Below are 19,146 nucleotides of genomic sequence, written 5' to 3'. Positions count from 1 at the left end.
GGTGCTACAGTTGGGAGGGAGAACATTACACGTGAATAAAGGTCATGAATCATACTGTTTCCAAGGCCGCAAGAGACCGTAAGGCCCAGATCATCATACCCGACAACCAGAAGTTCGGAAGTTTGAACGAAAGCTCGGGCGATAACAAATCGGCAAAAACGTTGGATAATGACAACGCGCCATATATGATGAACGCCATGCGCCAAAAACCAACAGTTAAGCACCCGATATTAACCGCCAACTGCGGGTTGCCAACCTTGTCAGTCGTATACAATACAGCAGATTGCACCTCCATGTAACTTCTCCCTTTGCACGCATTTGCACACTCCAACTTGCGGGTACGTGAATGGGCCAATTTCTGTTACTGCGGACCTTGTTCTGTAAAATTTAGCATTTTTCGTGGTTAACGCTATAATTCTTGAAACAACGACCCTGTTTAGCCATCGCGTGAAATGGCGCACGCGAATGGCAACCCGCCATATGCCGTACGCTGCAAGCGGTAGGTCGCGAACGCGTTCGGCCTGTTTGGGCCGTACAAGCTCGTGGAGCTACGCGTTCGGGCCGCAGTTGCCAATCCACGCCAAGTGGTCATCCATCCAGACAGATCACATGCAAATCATATAAGAGTACAGCAGCCCCTATCTCACATACGTCTCATCCCCATGCGCCTCGGGCATGCTGTACCTCACCTCACACTGAACGTGGCCGCGAGAGCTGTAGCAGTGGGATCGCATCCCCAATCTTGTCAGGAATACTGCTGAACAGCCGCATGGCCATTATTTGTACTCTCTCGCAAGGGTTGCCTACAGCATCTTGCCCTCAACCTCCAAATCACCAGACGTAATGTATTTTGCATACTGCACGACTGACGGCTCGCCACGAAAGGCGTATCCAATTTTGCGGATCGGGGTTGGGCCGGGGTAACTCCTGGACTGCAAGCGCCTGTCAGCGGGTTCGCTCATGGCATGTCATGATCACACTGGCGTTTACACATAGGCAGTTGCCCAATAGCGGGCAAGTCCACACGCAGCCAGTTGCCCGTCTGCCAATTCATAAGCAGCGCCAAAATGCTTCACGACACCTGGCCGTGGCAGCCATCGCTGAACAACCGGACACGCATCATCAAATGGTGCAAAGGATGTGCCCGGTCCCGGATTTCAGAACTAGTACCGATCAATAGATTTATACATACACACATATTCACACACATACAGGCGCGACTTAAATACACAAATGTTTGCGTCAGTTAACGTATGTACAAGGTCGTACACTGTCCGCACACAACCCGCATGTCAGTGAAAACTTGCGTCAGTCCCGGGTCACGAGTCGGGCACGATTCACATAGCAACGACCTGCTCACGGCAGTAGTGGTACACGAAACATGCTTAGAACGAGCGCCCATTTGACCATCGGGTGCGACTGGTTATCACATAGGGCAAACCACACGATGTGGACAGCTCTAGGTGCAACGTTAACATCACTTGCTGTACAACAGCACCGATCCCCATCTGCATATAATAGGCACAGAAGCTGATTACATGCGGAGTTCTAACGGTCCATCGACTCTTGAAAGATGAATAAGAAAATCCTCGCTCATGATCAAGGTGCTACCCTAGCTGCAGACCATGTTCCATGTCACAGCCTCTCTCAAGGCGCATGGGAGGCTTCACAGAGGCACTGGCTTAGGCCAACTCCTAGAACCCCATCCTCGCCTGCCTGATCCCGGTACAAGGTCATTACCTCGACATTGACAATCTCTGTAACGTCGTCCCCTGAAACCTGCTGGATGTCCGCTTGGCACACCATGGCCTGCTCTTTGTAACCCCCTGCGTGCATGGCTGTAATGCCGTAATGCTTGTGACATGAAAAGTACACGTTCATGCCTTTTGAGGCTTCTGCGCTTCTTCGTCCTTGGGACCGCCCATGACGTCCATGAGCAGCTCAGGCGCGTACTTGGGGTTGCCGTCATTGGCGTCGCAATCCTCGCAGAAGGCCAGGATGACAGTGTCGATGGCCATCTCAAACACAGCGAAAAAGATCTCTGCGGTAGGTGGACCGCAGGAACGGCGGATGCGGCGTAGGCTTGACTCAACGCGCCAGGAGAACACCGGCAGCGGGATCGAGAAAAACAAGCAAGCGAGCGTGTCCCGTCACACTACCTATATAACCCTGGGAGGAGCCATACATTGGTGAGCACTGAAACAGATGCCGGTATGGCGGTTACGTATGGCTATGTGATGCTTACGCGGCATGGAGGTAGTCCCAGCGGCCGCGACCCAATTATGGCGAAATTACCTGCTACTGCATAAGCGGTGATGACGGAAATGGCAATGACCAGGACGGGGCTGTAAAGGTACGTGTTAGGAAACTCTTCAGGCGAGTTATAATACTTGGCCTCAGTCATGGCGTACCTGCGCATCAGGACGAGCGCACAAGGCAGGCAAGCGCACACGCGTCTTAACAGGGTACTGGGAAGGCCGACAGAGATTACAAAGCAGCCAGAGCCCCAGGAAAAGGAAGGACGCTCGCGCACGACTTACGCTATGACGCCACATGCGGCCGCGACGGAGACCTTGCCGAGGAAGATGAGCCAATCGCCGACCAGGTTCACCACGGCGATTCGCAGTGCGTTCTGCACGGGCAACCCCGTGAGTCAAGAAGTGGCGGGCAGGAGAAGAGTCGGACCAGGACTTGAGTTCAAAAGGCGGAGAAAAGGGCCAGTTGTGAGGACCCCCGTTGAGCTAATAGAGCAATCTGGTTCGATAGTTGCTTTAGCTGAGCTCGCCTCGGTCCTTGGAGGTAAGAGTGCGCTGGTGACTCCTTTATTGTGAAGTTGTTCGCTACTCAACCTATCCTTGGATAGCAGGTAATAGTAAGGATTTGGTCGCCAATGCGGGCATTCTCGTCCCGAGCAGAACTCGGCTGAAGGTCCATGATTCCCCCCTCGGTTGCAATCAACACCTCTTTGCCAAGCTGGACTGGATTGTCCGTGTTGGTTGACGGCGGGCGAACAGCGGTGGTTTCCTGGGACGGCTAACTCTCCCTGAGCGATTTTACCCTCAGTGCCAGATCCCCCATTGTTCACAGGCTGAGTTCCCGCGGTTCGCAGTGCTGTGCAAAGCCGTGTCTCTGGCCGTAGCCAGTTAAATGGGTACACCTCCGGCCAATACGGTGTGGGCTGCAGTCATGCACAGCAATCCTTTTGGATCGCTGGAACAGGATTCATGGATATCTAGGTTAGGTGCTTCCTTGCTTGCGCGGCCTGCGCACGTGTCAATCCAGTGATACTGCAGGTCGCCAAAGCTGACACGACTCACCGAAACGATAAGCTTTACGGCCTGGATGGCAGAGCAGCAGTATCCCTTGCCCTTGATGGCCATCATGATGTAGGCGTTACGATTAATAAATTTGACAATCTGCTCCAGGCACCACATGCAACACTTGACGCAGCACATCGCCCATTCCGCGAACTTGTTCTGTTGCTGTATCTCCTTCGTCTTGCGATCCAAATACTCTAAGAGGAACCTGCACGAACGATACGCGATAACACCAAAAGGAATGCGACGTAATTTGCCATATACCCCAAGAGCAATGCCGGGGCCAGACACGAAGTATGTACCGCCTCCTTGCAGTGGAGGTACAACATGCTTTCCACTCCTTTCCTCCCTTCCTCCCTTCCGACCCAGCAATGCAGCCCACCACATCCAGCCTATGAATTACCTGATGAGCTGGATGATCGCAATAATGCATGCCGCAAAGCAGATGGATCCCATGTGGTAGATAATGGTGTTTTTTAGGGCCACCAACACCGGGAACGCCGACATGTTAGCGGAGTCACCGCGGCTCCAGTAATATTGCGCAATGGCCCCGGCAATTGTTACGCAAGCAAAGCCGATAATCACTGCGAGCAAAGAGAAGTAGCACGTCAGCAAATACATGTCGAACGATATACCACAAGACGGCGCCAGATCACAGTACCATGTTATTCATGTGGGTTGGTCACAGGGTGCGAGGGATACCGCATCAAGGAAGCCTGCCGCGATGCGCTGCTTGGCCGTGCTCCCAAGCACACACACCTACCCGTGGCAAACCCGCTGAAGAATTCCCGCAAAATTCTGCGATATACCTTCCCAACTAACACTCCTAGCACGCACCTTGGTTTGTCCACAAGAGGCCAAAGAAATGATAAATAAAGGCGTACTTGAGGCGATTGTTCCAGTCGTAGGAGAGGTAACAGTTCGGATCACGGCCACAGAGGAACGCGCGTTGATCGCTGAGGGATCAAGGGTTCATATGGAGGTCAGCCCAACAAACAAACAAACAAACGCGTGTTCAACTTTAAGGCCTAATAGCTGCAATACCGACATGGCGCAGCCCCGGGGCCGTTCAGAGGCATCGACCTTCCTAAATTCTCCCTGATTCAAGGGGCTTCCCAAATCCAATCTCTTGCTAAACACTGGCATGCGATGTGCTAACAGTGCACACGTCACTGTGTGCGCGAGTGACACAGGTCAAGTGCGGCTAACTTGGGTACTCACGTCGTTACATTGGTGTAGCAATTGCCCATTGTGGCGTTAGGCGACAAGCTGTATGACGAGTAATTGAAGCTGCTGGACAGCTCGCTCGATGGGTTAAAGGTCGTCGCGTCCATCAAGTTGGAGACGTTGGTGTATTTTGAAAAGGAGAAGCTTTCCTTCGAGGACTGTGTGCGGCAATGCGCTGTCAGGTCCCCGCTGCTGTACATGAGGGCCGTTACCGCGATCCAGTAGATGACGAGGCCGACCTCCAAGACGAACGGCAGGATCGGGAAGAAAATGATGGAGGGCATAGATCCCACGGCCTGGCTCGCCACCTGCAAGCGAGCGCAAATGTGGTGAAGGGTCAGTAAGGGGAACTACATGGCGGGGCGGTGCATGTTGTGGTGTTCGGCCTAGGCCCCTAAAAGCACGTCTGCCAGGTGCACCGACTACGGCAACACATGCTCGTCGTGGTGCGCTACGGGGTCATGGTGCACTAGGGAATAGGTCTTTCGCTGTTTCGCTGCAGTTTCGCCATCTGAACTGCTCACCTTGACGCACGCGACGGCGATTCTGATGCGCGAGATGCACAGGAGCGTGATTAGCAGCACAAATCCCGCGACAATGCTTGCTCCAATTGCAATCCAGAACCAGGTGCGTTCTTCGCTTTGTGCTGGGCTAATCTCAACAGGTAACGCGTCCAAAATGTCCTGTCAACAAGGGAAACCAATATCAGGATTGCGGTGCATTGAAGCACAGTCGAGAGATGAGCGGTGCGCGGTGGGTTTTGGATTTAGTTTTGAGATACATCGAACCACATCGCAAGGCAAAGTTGGGCCGGGTTTATGGTCTAACCATGCAAGGCTAAGGTTAGAGAACGTTGGCGCCATGGGACGGAAAGTGGGGGAAAGACGAACCACAAACGAGTGAAGCTGCTGCCAGGGCAAGAGTGTACCAGACGGAAAGAGGGGGCCGAGGCCGGGGCCATGGGATAATAGGAGGAATCCTACGCAGACTGACGCAACATACATTCTCTTGTATTGTTCGCCTGATGCAGCCACCCATACATTCGGCCCATGCACCCCGCCTTTCCAAACTCACTCTCAAGGGTCGCTCTTTATTGCCCAATGGCATTGAGCTGGGCCATTAATCACAGACTGCCGACTTTCAGCCCAGCGCCTAGTCGCTACCCAGACTGTTCACTCTCCGACGTGCGTCTCACTCTCCCATACCTGTCCGACGCCGCTGTTGCCAATGTACCCTGCCTTCACCCAAGTGAACAGGCACGCGCCGATGCAGCACAGGTTAATGAAGATAATTCCGAGCCACACCATGACTCCTCCCAAATATCGCAGGACGACTAGCCACACCTGCAAATGCGGAGAGAATGCGCGCGGTCAGGGAAACGGGACCAAACGCACGCTGGCTCGCTACATGAGTGCGGGGCCGCGGTGCAAGCCATCAACATTCTCTTGCGTGGCCAGGAAGGAAGCGGGGGGGAAAGACGAATCACGAGCGAGTGAAGCGGGGAAACGCATCTATGCACACACCACCATACCACGTTCCACCCATCCCTGGAGGCCTTAACATAGGTCAAAGACGGTCAAACAGTGAGCGTAACGAAGCCAAGGGTGCACTTTTTGCGCGGGGCGGTTCTTGGCAAGTGCCCATCATGTTGTTTCCACAAACGAAAGCCTGGACATGGATGCGAGTAAGCCGCTTGTTCCACTGTAGAAAAGTATCCCAACTGCCCGACCTAGGCACCGTGCATTACGCCCTACCCTCACAGCGGAAGGAAACCAACCAACAAAACCCACAAGATCTTGTGCGACGACGGAGTAACACCGATGTGCAATCTATTCAACGATGTGCGATCTATTACGGCAGGTCAGACCCCGGGCTTTGCTTTAAACCTGGCTGGGCACCGTCCTTACCAATGAAAGCACCAGGCTTCCAACCAGGCCGCCGATGACGATGACCAGGATGCCGCGACTGATGTCGCCCACGTACCGACCCCACCTTTGGCTGGAGCTGTCAAAGTGCTTAACCAGGTTCTTGACGTCATCGCTCTTGACCGCCTTAGAAATGGTTCCGGACACCGTGGCCGTGATGGCGGAGGTGACGTTCGCTGGAAATTTTGGAAAACACCTGGACATCCGCAATCGCATGTCAGTTTGCCCCAGTCGCGTTCACGGGTGACGTAGACCGTTGAGGATTACCAGCGAGGGAAGCTGCAAAAGTGCTACACGTTGCATTGCGTTGCAGGCCATGCCCCTCCTAGCCGCTGCTTCGTCCCTTTCCCCTACACAAGGCTCTGACCTGTAGAAGAATCCCGAAGTTTCAAACAAATTTGGATAGCAGGGCCCATTGCCGGGGAACTGCGATTGTGTCTGGTAGTACAGGCCGCTGAAGTTTGCCCGCAGCTGAGCCGCCAGGGTTGAGAACGCACCGCCGAGGCTATCCAGCTTCTGCAGGTGCCATGGAAAGGTAAGTGTGCGAAGCGCTTTGCGCTATATCAAGGTGAAGCCCTCAGGGTGGTGCGAGAGATTGAGAGGGCGTTCGCGGGTCCGAGTTGCTCCTCTACATCTGGTTTGGCTTTTGAGGAATGTGGTTCAGTCGGTGTAAACTTGGCAGGACGTGCGATGCCCGATTGCCTGCCGGAATCGGCATTCCAAGCATTTCCCAGAACCACCACTATGGGTGAGCACCGCCGCCCCTGGTCTGCTGTTTCCTTGGGCCTTCCGCTGGCCCAGTACGCAACAGCTGCCTTTGTCCTACCTCATTCCCATCCTACCGATAAGAACGATGAGGCCGATGAATCTGTAATGTTTGTCACAAGAGCTAGTTCGCTCCAGTACGAAGTGTCCGCATCGCTAACCCCTGGTATGAGGCCGTACAGGTTATCCTCAGCAAACCGGTAGTATGGGCACCTGCCGTCGGGGACATGGGTTGGACACGTCATACACCTGTTCGCCTCGTGGAGGGGCTGTATGGACCTGGTAACTAGAAATGCGCAGAAGATGTCCACTTACGTGAATTTGGCCCCGTTCTGGCAAGGGAGGTTGTCGGCTGAGCATTGTTGCGAAGCACCCGGACAGCTTGCTGCACATATCGTCTTAGCGTAGCTTATGCCCGATATACTTAGGAGGTCAAGTGGGCTGGAGTATGGGGAATCGGAGTGTTGGGGTTAGGAACTTGTGGGAGGCGTCCAGGTCAGGCAAATTGTCCAAATCTCCCGGGGACAACTTACTTCAGCCAGTACAAATTCTTGGCGTCGGAAAAGTCAAACGTGACGTTGAAGATTTTATTCTTGGACCCGCAGGTCATACCGAACGAGTCAACACCGTAAAGGACACGGTTTGGTTCCCCTACAGTCGCGCACGGAAATTTAACGGCTCAGGAAGCCAATTTGCATAAGCCAGGCGCCAGCCGAGCGAAAACTTAAAACTTATTGTCCCATTCGTTGCAAATCCAAGCCCACGCATCCAAATGCCCTTTTTTGTTTTACCTTCTTTGAAAGCAAAGCCGCATATGACGAACATTCCGGCCCAGAAGGCAATAAATAGAAGTAAGCACAAGACGTCGCGACAGCGCCGCTTGACGACAAACCCCTGTGGGTAATTAACAAGCAATGAATTCCTGGAATGTCTTTACTGGCTGAACATCCCCAAAGAAACATTTACCCTTGTCCTGGCCACGGTTGCTACACCATTCAGGCAGCTATGGGGTATAATACGCAGCATTTGTCAAGTCCATATCCTTCCTTTGTGTCAAAAGCAATACATCATGGCAAACCGGACCTTCACGCACCTCCTTGGTGTCCGCGTCGTCATCCCCACAGCAAGCCATGTTCAAAGCTCAGAGCTTATTAATCCTATAATTTGGAATTATGTTGAGCGGTTTTCGGTTCAGAGGGAATACACTTAATGTCTGCGCAAGGCAGTGGAAGCGCAGAAAGTCTTAGACTTCCTCAAAGAATACCAAGAGAGCCCGCATGCTACGCCAGTTTATATGAATTACAATATGCTGAACGTAATAATAAACGAGGTGTGGTATAGCCACCGTAGAGTGCCCGTCCAGATACCGGTACCGTTTTCCATCGTACATTTTCGTAACTGATATGAGCATCCTGCGGGAAATAGTTAATCCAAAGAGCCTCACAGCAGCTACCATGCACCGAACGATATTATCTATAACCTACAATTACAAAACCCTAACGTGGAACTGCCTCTGCGAGGGCCTACACGAAACGCTTAGCGCCCTCGCCGTTCAGGCCAATGAGGCGGTGGCGGATCGTGCCCAGCACTTCTGACACCTTCGGCAAAGTGATGATGGGTGGGAAGGCATCCTTGCCGCCATCTGCTTCCGCATCTGCCGGCAGACCCCGTGCTTGTGGTGGGTACAGCCACACCCCGACAGAAGCGATGAACTGGTCAGGATGCTGAGCCAGAATCGCCTCCCAGTCCACCTGCAATTACGAGAACATTGCAGGAAAAGCAGTGCATTTACTGTACATCTCCTCCTGCACCAAATAAAGCTCCCAATCGCGCCGATGCCGCACACTGCGGTAGACATCTCGCTTTCTATGCCGGCGAGTTTGCCGTTTGGTGCTGCTTCGCGAAGCCCCGAGGCCTAATCCGCACTCTGGGCCTATTCGGCGCGTCCTGTTGACTGATGTCATTTTTTGCTCTCGGCGGTGCCTGACGCCTCGTGGCACACCGCTACTCATTCAACCCTCTGTGTGAGCACTGCACTGCAACATCTAATTACCGGCGACACTGTTCTGTGCAACATTCGGGTATGACAAGCTTTCGATGGCCCAGTTCGTTTAAGACGCGTCTGCAGCGGGCACACAGAACATGACCCAGAACCCTGAGTGGGAAACGCATATACCTGGTAGTCCTTGGGGATAGCAGCCGTTACTGGCATTCCCGCGGCCCAGAACATGCTGAGCATGGTGGTGTAGCCCACCGCCGCCGTGCCACGCGCCAGCGGCATGAAGTTGTACCAGTAGTAGCAGTAGGTCAGGATGCGCTGAGCCAGCTTGGGGAGATCCTCTACATAAGGGCCCCACACATCCATACACATAGGCAGGGAGGACCGCCGAGAGAGAAATCCGTCAGGGCTCCACTTTAGGGTGAGATTCAAGCAAGGTACTAAAGACCAAGCCCCCTAGCTTCATAGCAAGACTGCAGAGAAATCGACAAATGCTGTACGGCTGGCTTAAGAACGCTTGCACCGCGAACCCACCCGCCTTTTCCACACATCTGTCAAGGATAAGCGTCTGTAGGTTTCCAGGCAGACTGCCCCCTGCAGTTCTGATCTCCATCGACAGTCCTTTCAGCATCCAATACAATCAGCCGACCCTCACCCTTCCGTTTCCAGCGTTCCGTCCGCTTACCATCCGCTAACGCTTGCAAGACGGCATCGAACGCCGCCTCCAGCTCCGCATCGAAGTCCTTCCAGCGCGGCGGCGTCACAGGCGTCCGGATGGAGAACTCGTAGGCGTCGGGCTGGTTAGGTACCCGCACCAACGTAAGCCGCGTGCCCTCCAGCATGTGCTCCTGCCGCGCCACGCTGTGGATGGGTACCACCACCCAGCTGTCCTGCCTACGGGAGCAGGCCAGGAGCGCGCCGCAACGTCAGCAGAAAGCCGGGTAGGATTGTGGGGGAACTGCATGTGTAGGTGCTTGAGACATTCCCAACACCACACACACACACACACAGACGTGTAACCCCAACCGCTGGCCCAATCCAAGTCCTACAATCTCCCTTTATAACCCTCCTTCGAACCCTTCCTACATGACATATCTAAGGCATCCCTCGGTTAGGCGCTTCTCAATTTTCTCATGTTTGCAAGGTGCAAGTCTCCCCGCACCACCAGCCGGGCTCGGGCTCATGCAGCTCCGTTGTGTACTCTCCTGGCCGCAGCTGAGACCTTTCAGGGTCCCCTAGGATCTAGGAGCGTACCCGTGAACCTTTATCCAGTGACTCACTGGATGACCTGGTACATGTCTTCGGCGGTACGCGCCACACGGATGGCCTCCCGCTGGGACTCACTGCCCAGGGGAATGGTCCGGTTGTTGGCGTCGAAGGCGTGGCCCTCGCGAAGCAGCACCTCCCGCTGAAGGTCCAGAGCGCGCGCAAAGTTCATGTAGTAGCGCACGCACTTGGTCTGGCCGCTAAACATGGGCGTGTGGGAGCCGAAGCCCTGCTCGAACTCCCGGCGAGTAAGCAGGTCCACCCACACGACCTGCAAAACAAAGGAAAACGTCAAAAAGTTTGAACATGTCGGTACGCCTATCTAATTTGTGTACGTGCGGAGACATGACCGATGCATGACGCGCATGTGTGGACATGGAGATGATGGCGGTGACGGTTTGCCGCCTGAGGGGTTACCACAGCGTATCATGAAGCACCAGCCTACTCAGGAGCCAGGGAGCGGAAAGAAGCAGAGTGGACAAACGTGACCGCTTCGCAACGCGTTCCCGAAGTGCCATTAACAACATGACATCCATGAGATGCAATGAACGGCACGACGTGGCCACGGACATAGTCCACAGGGGCCGAGAGAGCAGCCTGCCTTCAGCTCTCCCGGTGGTGATCGCGGTCCGCAGCCCCACCTGGTCGTTCGGCTCGCACAGCTGCCTCCATTTGACCACGATGTCCATGGCATCTCGCCATCCGAAGAGGTGCCGCCCCGCGCTGCCCGCTTGGCCGCTGCTCCCCTCACTGCGCACCCAATGCTGACGCCCAGCCCGGCGTGCAGCGACTACCTCCAACATCGCCTGGCCCAGCTCAATCGCTGCATAGCCCGCGGCGCGCTGCTGGCGCACATTAAATAGGAAGCCCTGGGATGGAAGGATGTAAGAGCGTGCGGAAAAAAACATAACAGGACGTAGGTTAGATCGACTGCAGATGTGTTGGGATATCAAGGGCGCCAAGCAGCCAGTACGCTAGCGGCCGCCCTGGAGTCCTTGACGCGGGCTGGTACTGTTTAGCTACCTACCTACGCCGCTCGCAATTAACAGGCTTCGAGACTTTGTCCACACGAAAACATAGGGCTGCGACCGGCAGTGCTGTGCGAAGTCCCTAACACCCGACAGGCGTCCCTACACGTCACTTCACGTCACTTCACGTGAAGACGTACTCCGGGCGGGCTGCGGCGAAGCACTGCTTCAAACGAAAAGATGGCCAGGTCCAACCCCTGTCCAGCTACCAACGAGTCAACGACCAGTCCAACCGTGGGTTAACGGCCATAACCTCACCTGGTGGTTGTTTTGCAGCAACACACCCAACTTGTCGGCGAGTACCGTCAGCTGCCGCACCCGCTCCGCATCCGGAGGCGAAGGCAGCGGGGGCGGCGACAAGGGCAACGGCGGGTACTGCGGGTAGTGGGCGATTAGCTCCGAGGTGGGCGGGCCCTTCTTGCACCACAGCTCCTGCGGCGGCGGCGGGGCCGGTACATACGATGTCAATACAAAGGAACGGCCCCGCAGCTGCTATTTGAGTGGGACGCCGATGCATTGGTGATGGTGCTTCTTGAGCCTCACCGAACTTTCGGGTCATGTTGGTTTTGTAAGCTGCAGGTGCGTGCAGAGGACCGGTATGCGTCCTGGGCTGAAGCTCCTAACCGTGTTCTATTTGCCATACCGCACAGCGGTACATGCAAAACCGGATCTGGGTTCTGCGGGTTGGTTGCCTCGCAGTGTCTCCAAGGACAGGACCGGAACAACGACGGTTTGTAGGCTTGATGGCCCGTCGCTTCCTTTTCACGTACATTCGGAACGACCGTATTACTGCACAAATGACATACCCGCCCGAATTCTCCATATGAACCGCAAGAACTTCTCCATGCGCGCGTCGCAATAGTCGGAGCGGCCCCGCATGTAGCCGTGTTACGTGCGCAAAGCCACCCAAAAGCATACCCCACATTCGCATATTCTTAACCAGGAGGCAAACTCTGGACTGGTCTGGTCGGTGTACCTTAAACACGGCCGGCAGCTCGGAGTCAGGGCAGAAGTCCACGGCCTTGCGGTCCAGCGAGTGGTAAGTGTAAAGCGCCAGGTCTTTCTGATAGAAAGACAGGAACTGGAACTGTCGCGCTTCCTCCGATGGCGTGACATGAGTGTTCCTGTATGGCAAGTTATTTTGTGGGGAATTGACGGACGAGCAAATCGAGTACACATGGAGAACACAGCGCAGCATGGCGGGCTCCCACTCACCTAGGCACGTAGTTGAGGCACTCCTCGTAGTCCCGAACGGCTTCGCGAATAGCGCCCAACGCGTGGTGGCAGATGGCCCGCAAGTACAGCAATTCGATTACCTGTGAAAGCACAACACCGCAGGAAGCTAAGCCCCTATGCCTGTAGATACAAGCTGGCAGGGCACGTGCAGGCCACACCGTGAGCTGTGGTGGGGCTCATATGCGGGCCATGCAGCTGCCCAGCAAAAGCAAGGTCAATCTTTTTTGGTGGAGCGCCTTGAAGGTAAGATCGCGAGTATTGCCACGGACGCAACGCTTGAACATGGTCTGCTCTTGGCAAACGACCTGCAAGCGCAACAGCGCTGTCCCTGCCGCTGCAGTGGCACCTTACCTGCAGCATTGGACGGCCATAGCCACACCATGACGCTGTAGCCTCACTCCCACACGTATACATGCACACACACACACGCACAACTTCCACAATTGGACCTAATGCTGACCCAGCCACCAGGAACACACCCGTAGACAAATGACACGTACACCGATTGGCAGGTACCCAGCTCATCCAGCGCCGCTCCGTGAAACGCAACGCACAACCCCGCACCTGCTCGTCCTTGGCCTCCGCTACCGGGATGGCGCGGTCGAGCAGCTTGATGGCCGCCGCATGCTCGCCCTTTTGCTGCTTCATCTGCGCCAGCACCCGCAGCACGTGCACGGAGGGCTGGTCGGGCGCGTCCAGAGTCAGCGCCTTGAGCAGCACCCGCTCCGCTTCCTTGGTGCGGCCTTCCTCCTTCAGGGCCTGTAGCAGGGCGCGCGGGGTCATAGGGCACCCAAGTAGGGCAAGTGGGTCGGCGCGCCAAGGGCGCATCACGACGGCACCGTCTCACACAGTCGCTGCTCGGAATAACGCCATTCACACACGCTGATGCTGTGTACTGGTACCTGGTACTAGCTCGCAAACTGGCGATTGTGTAATGCTACGAGCATGCTAGCAAGGTGGTTAATGCAAATATAGGAAGCTGCCAGCTGCGGAGGCAGACAGCGGTAACCATGACAACGCAACTATCCATCTGACGCCACCTAGACAGCAGCCTGTAGCAATATACAGGTACGTACAGCCACACTCACAGCCGTCACATACCTGGCCCATATTAACCCAGGCTTCCTTTAGTCGAGGGTTGAGCTCCACCGCCTTCTCGTACGCCCGCACGCCGTCTCGGATGTCGCCCTGGCTCGTAGAGCACAGGCCCAACACGTTCCAGGCCTGGGAATTGGTTGGGTCCAGCTTCACGGCCTGCTGCAACTCACGGCACGCCCTCCGGTAGTCGCGCATCTTCTGATAGATCATGCCCTTCTCCATCCAGCATTCGGCTCGGCTCTGCACGCAGGTTGGAAAAACTACCTGTCACCACCTGTGCCTACCAGATTTAGGAGCTCACTCACATGGCCTGTTGCATCAGATGTTGTACCATTAGGGTGCACAGTCCAACATCCCAGGACTGCGGGATCCGGGCCTACACCGATAGAGAGATGCACCCTCGCACCCTCCAAGCGTGATGAACCTGCTGACAGCCCTCTCGCGGCTAACGATCATGGTCTCTCACAAGAGCAACATCTTAGGCGCCGCCTCAATCGCGTACAACGTACGTGACCCTGAGTCCCAAACCTTCTGGCGGCTCACCGACGCTGAATCCGCGCCTCCGAACAGCGGCGCCAGGTCAATGGCTTTCTGGAGGTCCGTCAGCGCGCCCTCGTGGTCGCCTAGGGCGGAGCGAGCTTGGCCGCGGCGTTTCCAGCTGTCCGCGTACCGAGGCTCCACCTCAATGGCCACATTGAAGTCCTCCACCGCACCTGCGTGTTGGACCATTAGGAGGGGATGCGAGCTTCGGCGCACTTCAAAACAATATGCGAGACTGGGTGCCAGGTCGCACCTCCTGTACACAGCGCTCGCGTCGGAAATGAAAGAGACGACGGTCAACATCGACACACAGACTCGCGCGACCCAGATGCGTGCGGGTCAGGGCTTCGGAGCGCACTATTGCATGCAGCCTCAATAGACATTTATGTTTCCTCTAGCCGCAATCCGGCGATGTGCTGTGCGTGGTCAGAAGGATATGTTCCAAGCATTTCCCTGAGCCGGGCATCGGTTCAGCACGGCCGTCTTCCTCTTCTATCACGCCTTCGGTGCCATTGGGAAAGTGCCAATGTGCTTGGAGGTAAGCCTGAGCAAGTCCTCGGTGCCCCCCTTCCCATGAAGTCGTCCATGCATGGGTATTACGCCCGTGCTTGCCTTTCAAGTCCCTCCGCAACGCTCGTGCAGTGCCTCTCGCCACACGAGCCCCGAGCTCCCGCGGCGTTGCCGCAATGACCTTGTCTAGTATGGCCTCTGCCTCCACAATATTGCCGCTGTTTATCTGCGCACGTGCAGATAAACAGCACGTACAGATGTGCAGCAGCAACGATGATGCAATCATAGCCATGTAGCCACCCGGTCACGTAGATTGCGACGACGAGCCTGTCGCCTTATATCCACAACGGCGCGCGGTGATGGCACCGCAACGCACCGACAGCGGAGAGAAATAAAGGGGGAGCGAGAGAGAGAGAGAGAAACGCTACTCCCTTTCCGTTTGTCGTCACACCGCAGCGCATTTCCACGCTGGAACATACGCTGTGTGCCAGATGTACCCACACCACCAACCCATGCTGCTCCAGTCCGCACCTTACCTGTGTCACTGCCATCTGAATAGCCAGGGAGTTGTTTAAGGCAGTCTGCACGTCCGTCTGGGATGCTGCCGCCGCCGCCGCTGTGCCCCGGCCACGGGCCGCTTGCTGCTGCGCTACGCAGTCCACGACCTCGCATTCCCCATCTTCTGACGCTCCGTTACTGACCGCAGCTTGTGACCACCCGCTGGCGCCCGCTGCCGGCTGCTGTACAGGAGCCCCACTTGGCTTCGCCGGCTGCTGATGCTGCGGTGAAGCTTTTGAACCGTCGCTGCCATCGGCTGTTGCCGCCGGCGAAGCGGCGGAAGACGCACTTGTTACTGCACCGTTCGCTGCGCCGGCTGCTAGGCCCGTGCTGGCGAGCCCCGTCGCAGCTACCTGGGACATCGACAAGCAAGCCGCAAAAAGCAGCTCAGCAGTTTGAGCAGTTTGGGCGTGCTGGCGCCAGGTTTTGACTTTGCAGCTGCTTCCGGCAAGCTGGCGCTGACCGCATAGGCGGTCCATCATCTTTCGGCTCACACCATCCGTGGTCTCGCGGCCAAGACCATTGCGCGGCGGCCGCCTCAGAACATACTCCGGAATGTTCCGAGGCCTTATGCAAGAAATCGAGAGGGCAGTCCCATGTATCCCCTTGGCGGCGGCATGCTAAGCGAGAGAGCGCACCATGCGCAACTGTACGTGACTGCGAGTAGCTAAGCCGCTGGCATTCCTGGTGAAACCCGCGCACTGCGGATTAACCCTGACCAATTTTAAACGAAGGCGCACCTGTCCGTTTGTCTGGGAAAAAGGCTTCGTGACATGTGCATCGTCCGCAGCTGCTGGCCCCTTGCTGGAGGACACCAGCGGTTCGGGCGTGACGGACCCTATGACAGCGCTCAAACCGGCCTGTCAGCATTTGGGAAGACGTGTGGGAAGGGCGGGCCTACATGTGTGTGTGTGTGTGTGTGTGCAGCGTATCTGAGCGGCCGCGGAGCCGGACATACCAACATCAGCTGCTAACACCCGAAGACTGCAGGATCTTCGAAATGATTAGGAAGAATGCAATAACCAGGGCCTTTTAGGGGGGAACCATTGCCTCAGGTTCAGTGAAAACGCGAGCACGGGGGATTCGGCGGCCGGGCATGGCGGGAAGATGCTGGTGCGTGCTGTTTGGTTACCTGCTGCAGCAGCTGATACTGTCCGACAAGTAATGTGGCGATCAGGAAGATGGTCACGACTTGCAAGCCAAACAGTGCCCTCCCTCCCGCAGAGGGCTGCAAGGGGTAGCGGTTCGCCGCCGCTTCGAGCCCCACCTGTGCGGAGACACAGAGCGGCGAAACCGCGGGAGGCACGGAAGCCCATGCCCCAAGGGAGGCTCGGAGGAGGTGCTACGGGTCGGAAACGCTTTTCGTACGACCGCCAACCAGCAGGACCGGCTCGCAAACGCGACGTGCACAAAGGGCCATACCAAAGCTGGATATCCAGCGGGGAAAAGGGTCAGAAACGGACGCTGCGAACTTGCCTTTACGCCGGTAGGGTTGCGAAGCGCTGCGCTTATATCGAGGACGAGTTGCACGTCGCTTCGTGGGCTGCACGCCTGAAGCGCCTCATTCCATACCGCGCGTGCATCCTGTTAGGGGTTTTGGCAACAGGTAAAGGCCGGCTCCTTTTCGACGTGACAGCCCTTGGGGCTCTGGTGAACCCACCTCCAGCTTCTTCTGTGCGGCCAGGACTTGCCCTTTGCGGTACAAGGCAAGAGGAAACCGCGGTATTGCTTCGAGCGCAGCATCGTAGTCCTATATGAAAGATACAAACTGATGATGTTTCGATTGCCGTGACAAGATCTGCAACGCATGCCGCACAAACCTTGAGAGCCTTTCTGTACAGCTGAAGTTTTTGTTGACAGTAACCTCTGTTGACGAGCAGCTGCGCCAAAGCATCCTTGTCTTCGGGCCGACAGGATGCAATTGCCACGTCCACAGTCTTGACAGCATCGGTAAATTTTTGCTCATTTAAAGCTGCCACAAACTCGAATGCCATCCTATCCTCCCAGATTGCGTCACTCTTAGTCGTCTACATGGACAAGAGGTTGCCAAACAATGCAATGTGCTACGACAAGAACGCCTTCTGATACGCAAGTAGCATTATAAAGCTAGCACTTGACGCTAAAGATGCAACCTTACTTCCGCGCACTTTGGCAGCACGGTTGAAAGCCCTAACCGTATGCGGTTAATGGTACGACGCCCTTTCCCGTCCGTGAATCTTCAGTTTCTGCCTAAAAGTTGGTGCATATATACAGAACTAACCTTAGTTTATACCTAGGATGACCAAGGAACGCATCGCATTAGACCATAACGATGCGCGTCCGGAGTAAGGCCTTTCTCCGATATTCCATCGTTGGAATTGCCGAACTTGGCACACCCTGGCTCAAAAATGGGCCTGTCAATGACTTCCATCCTTCAGAAGCCATAACAGCATACGGGAAGGCCGCTTGTTTCCACAATCGTTAATCGGGACTAACCTCGCCGATAGGACCGACCTGTAGTTTGTACAGAGGCCGGTTCCGGCTTTACAGAAATCGTGGCCCATTTCAACCGGCAGGGGACCTCCACTACCTCCCCATCTGCAACGAATTCACAGGAACAACCTCACACCAACGGTCCGTGCCCCGTGCTTTCCGTAAGTGTATGGTGCGTTCACTCCTTCTGCTAACTTCACAAATGGGCTGCCATACGAAAACACACAGCATGAACCTAGCTGAGAAGTAGGCTAGGACCTCACCCCTCACCTTGAACGACATAACCAAGCAAAACAAGCGGAAGTGTGTTCAGGAACCAGGTTCGATAACCACAAGACGCGAAAGGGTACAGCCGCAGGTGGCAAAACAACGGCGCGGTGAAGTACAACAATCCAGTGGGCGGGCTGCACCGGTCATCAGTTCAAACCTACTGTGACGTCATTCATTTAATTCAGGAAAAACGCGCGCCGGGATGCGATCTCAATACTGTTTTTCTAAGTCACTCCAAGCCTACGACGCCCTCGGCTTATCCATAACTCCGTGGTTCCCAAGTGGCGACAACCCCCGCAAAGCTTGTAACCATCTTCCCAAAATAGCTCTACCGCCCTGCCGCCATGCTGTCCGCTAAGCCAAGCTACCGCGAACTGAAGTGCCTGCGGCTGCTTACTCGAGCCTCCAGGGAGCCCTGCAGCTTGGAGTACACGTCCCGGGAGGCGGCGTCGCGGAAGGCATCGCTGCCACGTGCCGCATGGGCCTGGTTCACGAGGCGCTGGCTGTCCTCCTCCGCAGCGTCCGCTGCCGCCGCCGCATCCAGCCGCCGTCTGCGCTGTGCCTCGTGCTCCTCCGCGTTGCCCATCATCTCCGCAATCCGCCGCTGACGCTCCTCCTCTGAAGAGAGAAACAGTCAGGCCGTGACAGCAAGGGTGCGTGTCAGTGTTTTTCTTTTCAATTTTGCCGGTGAATTTTCCAGTCCGAACGGAGGAATAGGTTTTTAGTCGCGGGAATATAAGTATTCCGAATCTGTAAGGCGCTGGGGGGGGCTCCGCCCCCCCCAGACCCCCCCCGAAGAGTTACAGTTTACTTCGTGCAAACGCCGTGGGGAATGCCGCAACACGCGCACACCACAATCTCTCAAACACTGATCGAATAGAGTTCGTTCACCATCGTTCGTCTTGCATCATGTTGAAAGATAACACTACACGACT

General features: G+C 55.6%; 2 protein-coding genes across 2 annotated transcripts in view; both read right to left on the bottom strand.

Moving 5' to 3' along the window:
- Nucleotides 1–1,877: 1,877 nt before the first annotated feature.
- VOLCADRAFT_121040 (uncharacterized protein) lies at nt 1,878–8,543 on the bottom strand (the record flags this gene model as incomplete). The annotated part of the gene is made up of 16 exons (XM_002951992.1): nt 8,328–8,543; nt 8,026–8,128; nt 7,768–7,885; nt 7,550–7,675; nt 7,312–7,447; nt 6,837–6,985; nt 6,452–6,665; nt 5,750–5,887; nt 5,069–5,227; nt 4,539–4,852; nt 4,155–4,273; nt 3,721–3,901; nt 3,318–3,525; nt 2,541–2,632; nt 2,296–2,411; nt 1,878–2,041 (listed from the first exon to the last, which is right to left on the bottom strand). The coding sequence occupies exons 1-16, from the start codon at nt 8,364–8,366 to the stop codon at nt 1,878–1,880; spliced, it is 2,376 nt and encodes a 791-aa protein (XP_002952038.1). The 5' UTR covers nt 8,367–8,543.
- Nucleotides 8,518–19,146, bottom strand: part of VOLCADRAFT_121038 (uncharacterized protein) — a gene marked incomplete at its 5' end in the record, with an annotated part of 15,320 nt that continues 4,691 nt past the window's right edge. The window contains 18 exons of the mRNA XM_002951991.1: nt 8,518–8,985; nt 9,411–9,574; nt 9,919–10,127; nt 10,514–10,770; nt 11,141–11,368; nt 11,786–11,959; nt 12,504–12,651; nt 12,743–12,843; nt 13,328–13,522; nt 13,865–14,101; nt 14,405–14,574; nt 15,059–15,137; nt 15,448–15,822; nt 16,210–16,329; nt 16,602–16,736; nt 17,130–17,219; nt 17,290–17,496; nt 18,609–18,829. Coding sequence (XP_002952037.1) covers nt 8,758–8,985; nt 9,411–9,574; nt 9,919–10,127; nt 10,514–10,770; nt 11,141–11,368; nt 11,786–11,959; nt 12,504–12,651; nt 12,743–12,843; nt 13,328–13,522; nt 13,865–14,101; nt 14,405–14,574; nt 15,059–15,137; nt 15,448–15,822; nt 16,210–16,329; nt 16,602–16,736; nt 17,130–17,219; nt 17,290–17,496; nt 18,609–18,829 — 3,338 coding nt within the window. The 3' untranslated portion in view covers nt 8,518–8,757. The remainder of the gene's footprint in view (nt 8,986–9,410; nt 9,575–9,918; nt 10,128–10,513; nt 10,771–11,140; nt 11,369–11,785; nt 11,960–12,503; nt 12,652–12,742; nt 12,844–13,327; nt 13,523–13,864; nt 14,102–14,404; nt 14,575–15,058; nt 15,138–15,447; nt 15,823–16,209; nt 16,330–16,601; nt 16,737–17,129; nt 17,220–17,289; nt 17,497–18,608; nt 18,830–19,146) is intronic.

Source organism: Volvox carteri, assembly GCF_000143455.1.
Source record: "Volvox carteri f. nagariensis unplaced genomic scaffold VOLCAscaffold_27, whole genome shotgun sequence".
Classification (NCBI taxonomy): domain Eukaryota; kingdom Viridiplantae; phylum Chlorophyta; class Chlorophyceae; order Chlamydomonadales; family Volvocaceae; genus Volvox; species Volvox carteri.
Note: the sequence above shows the minus strand (reverse complement) of the source record. Positions and strands in the feature narration are given on the sequence as shown.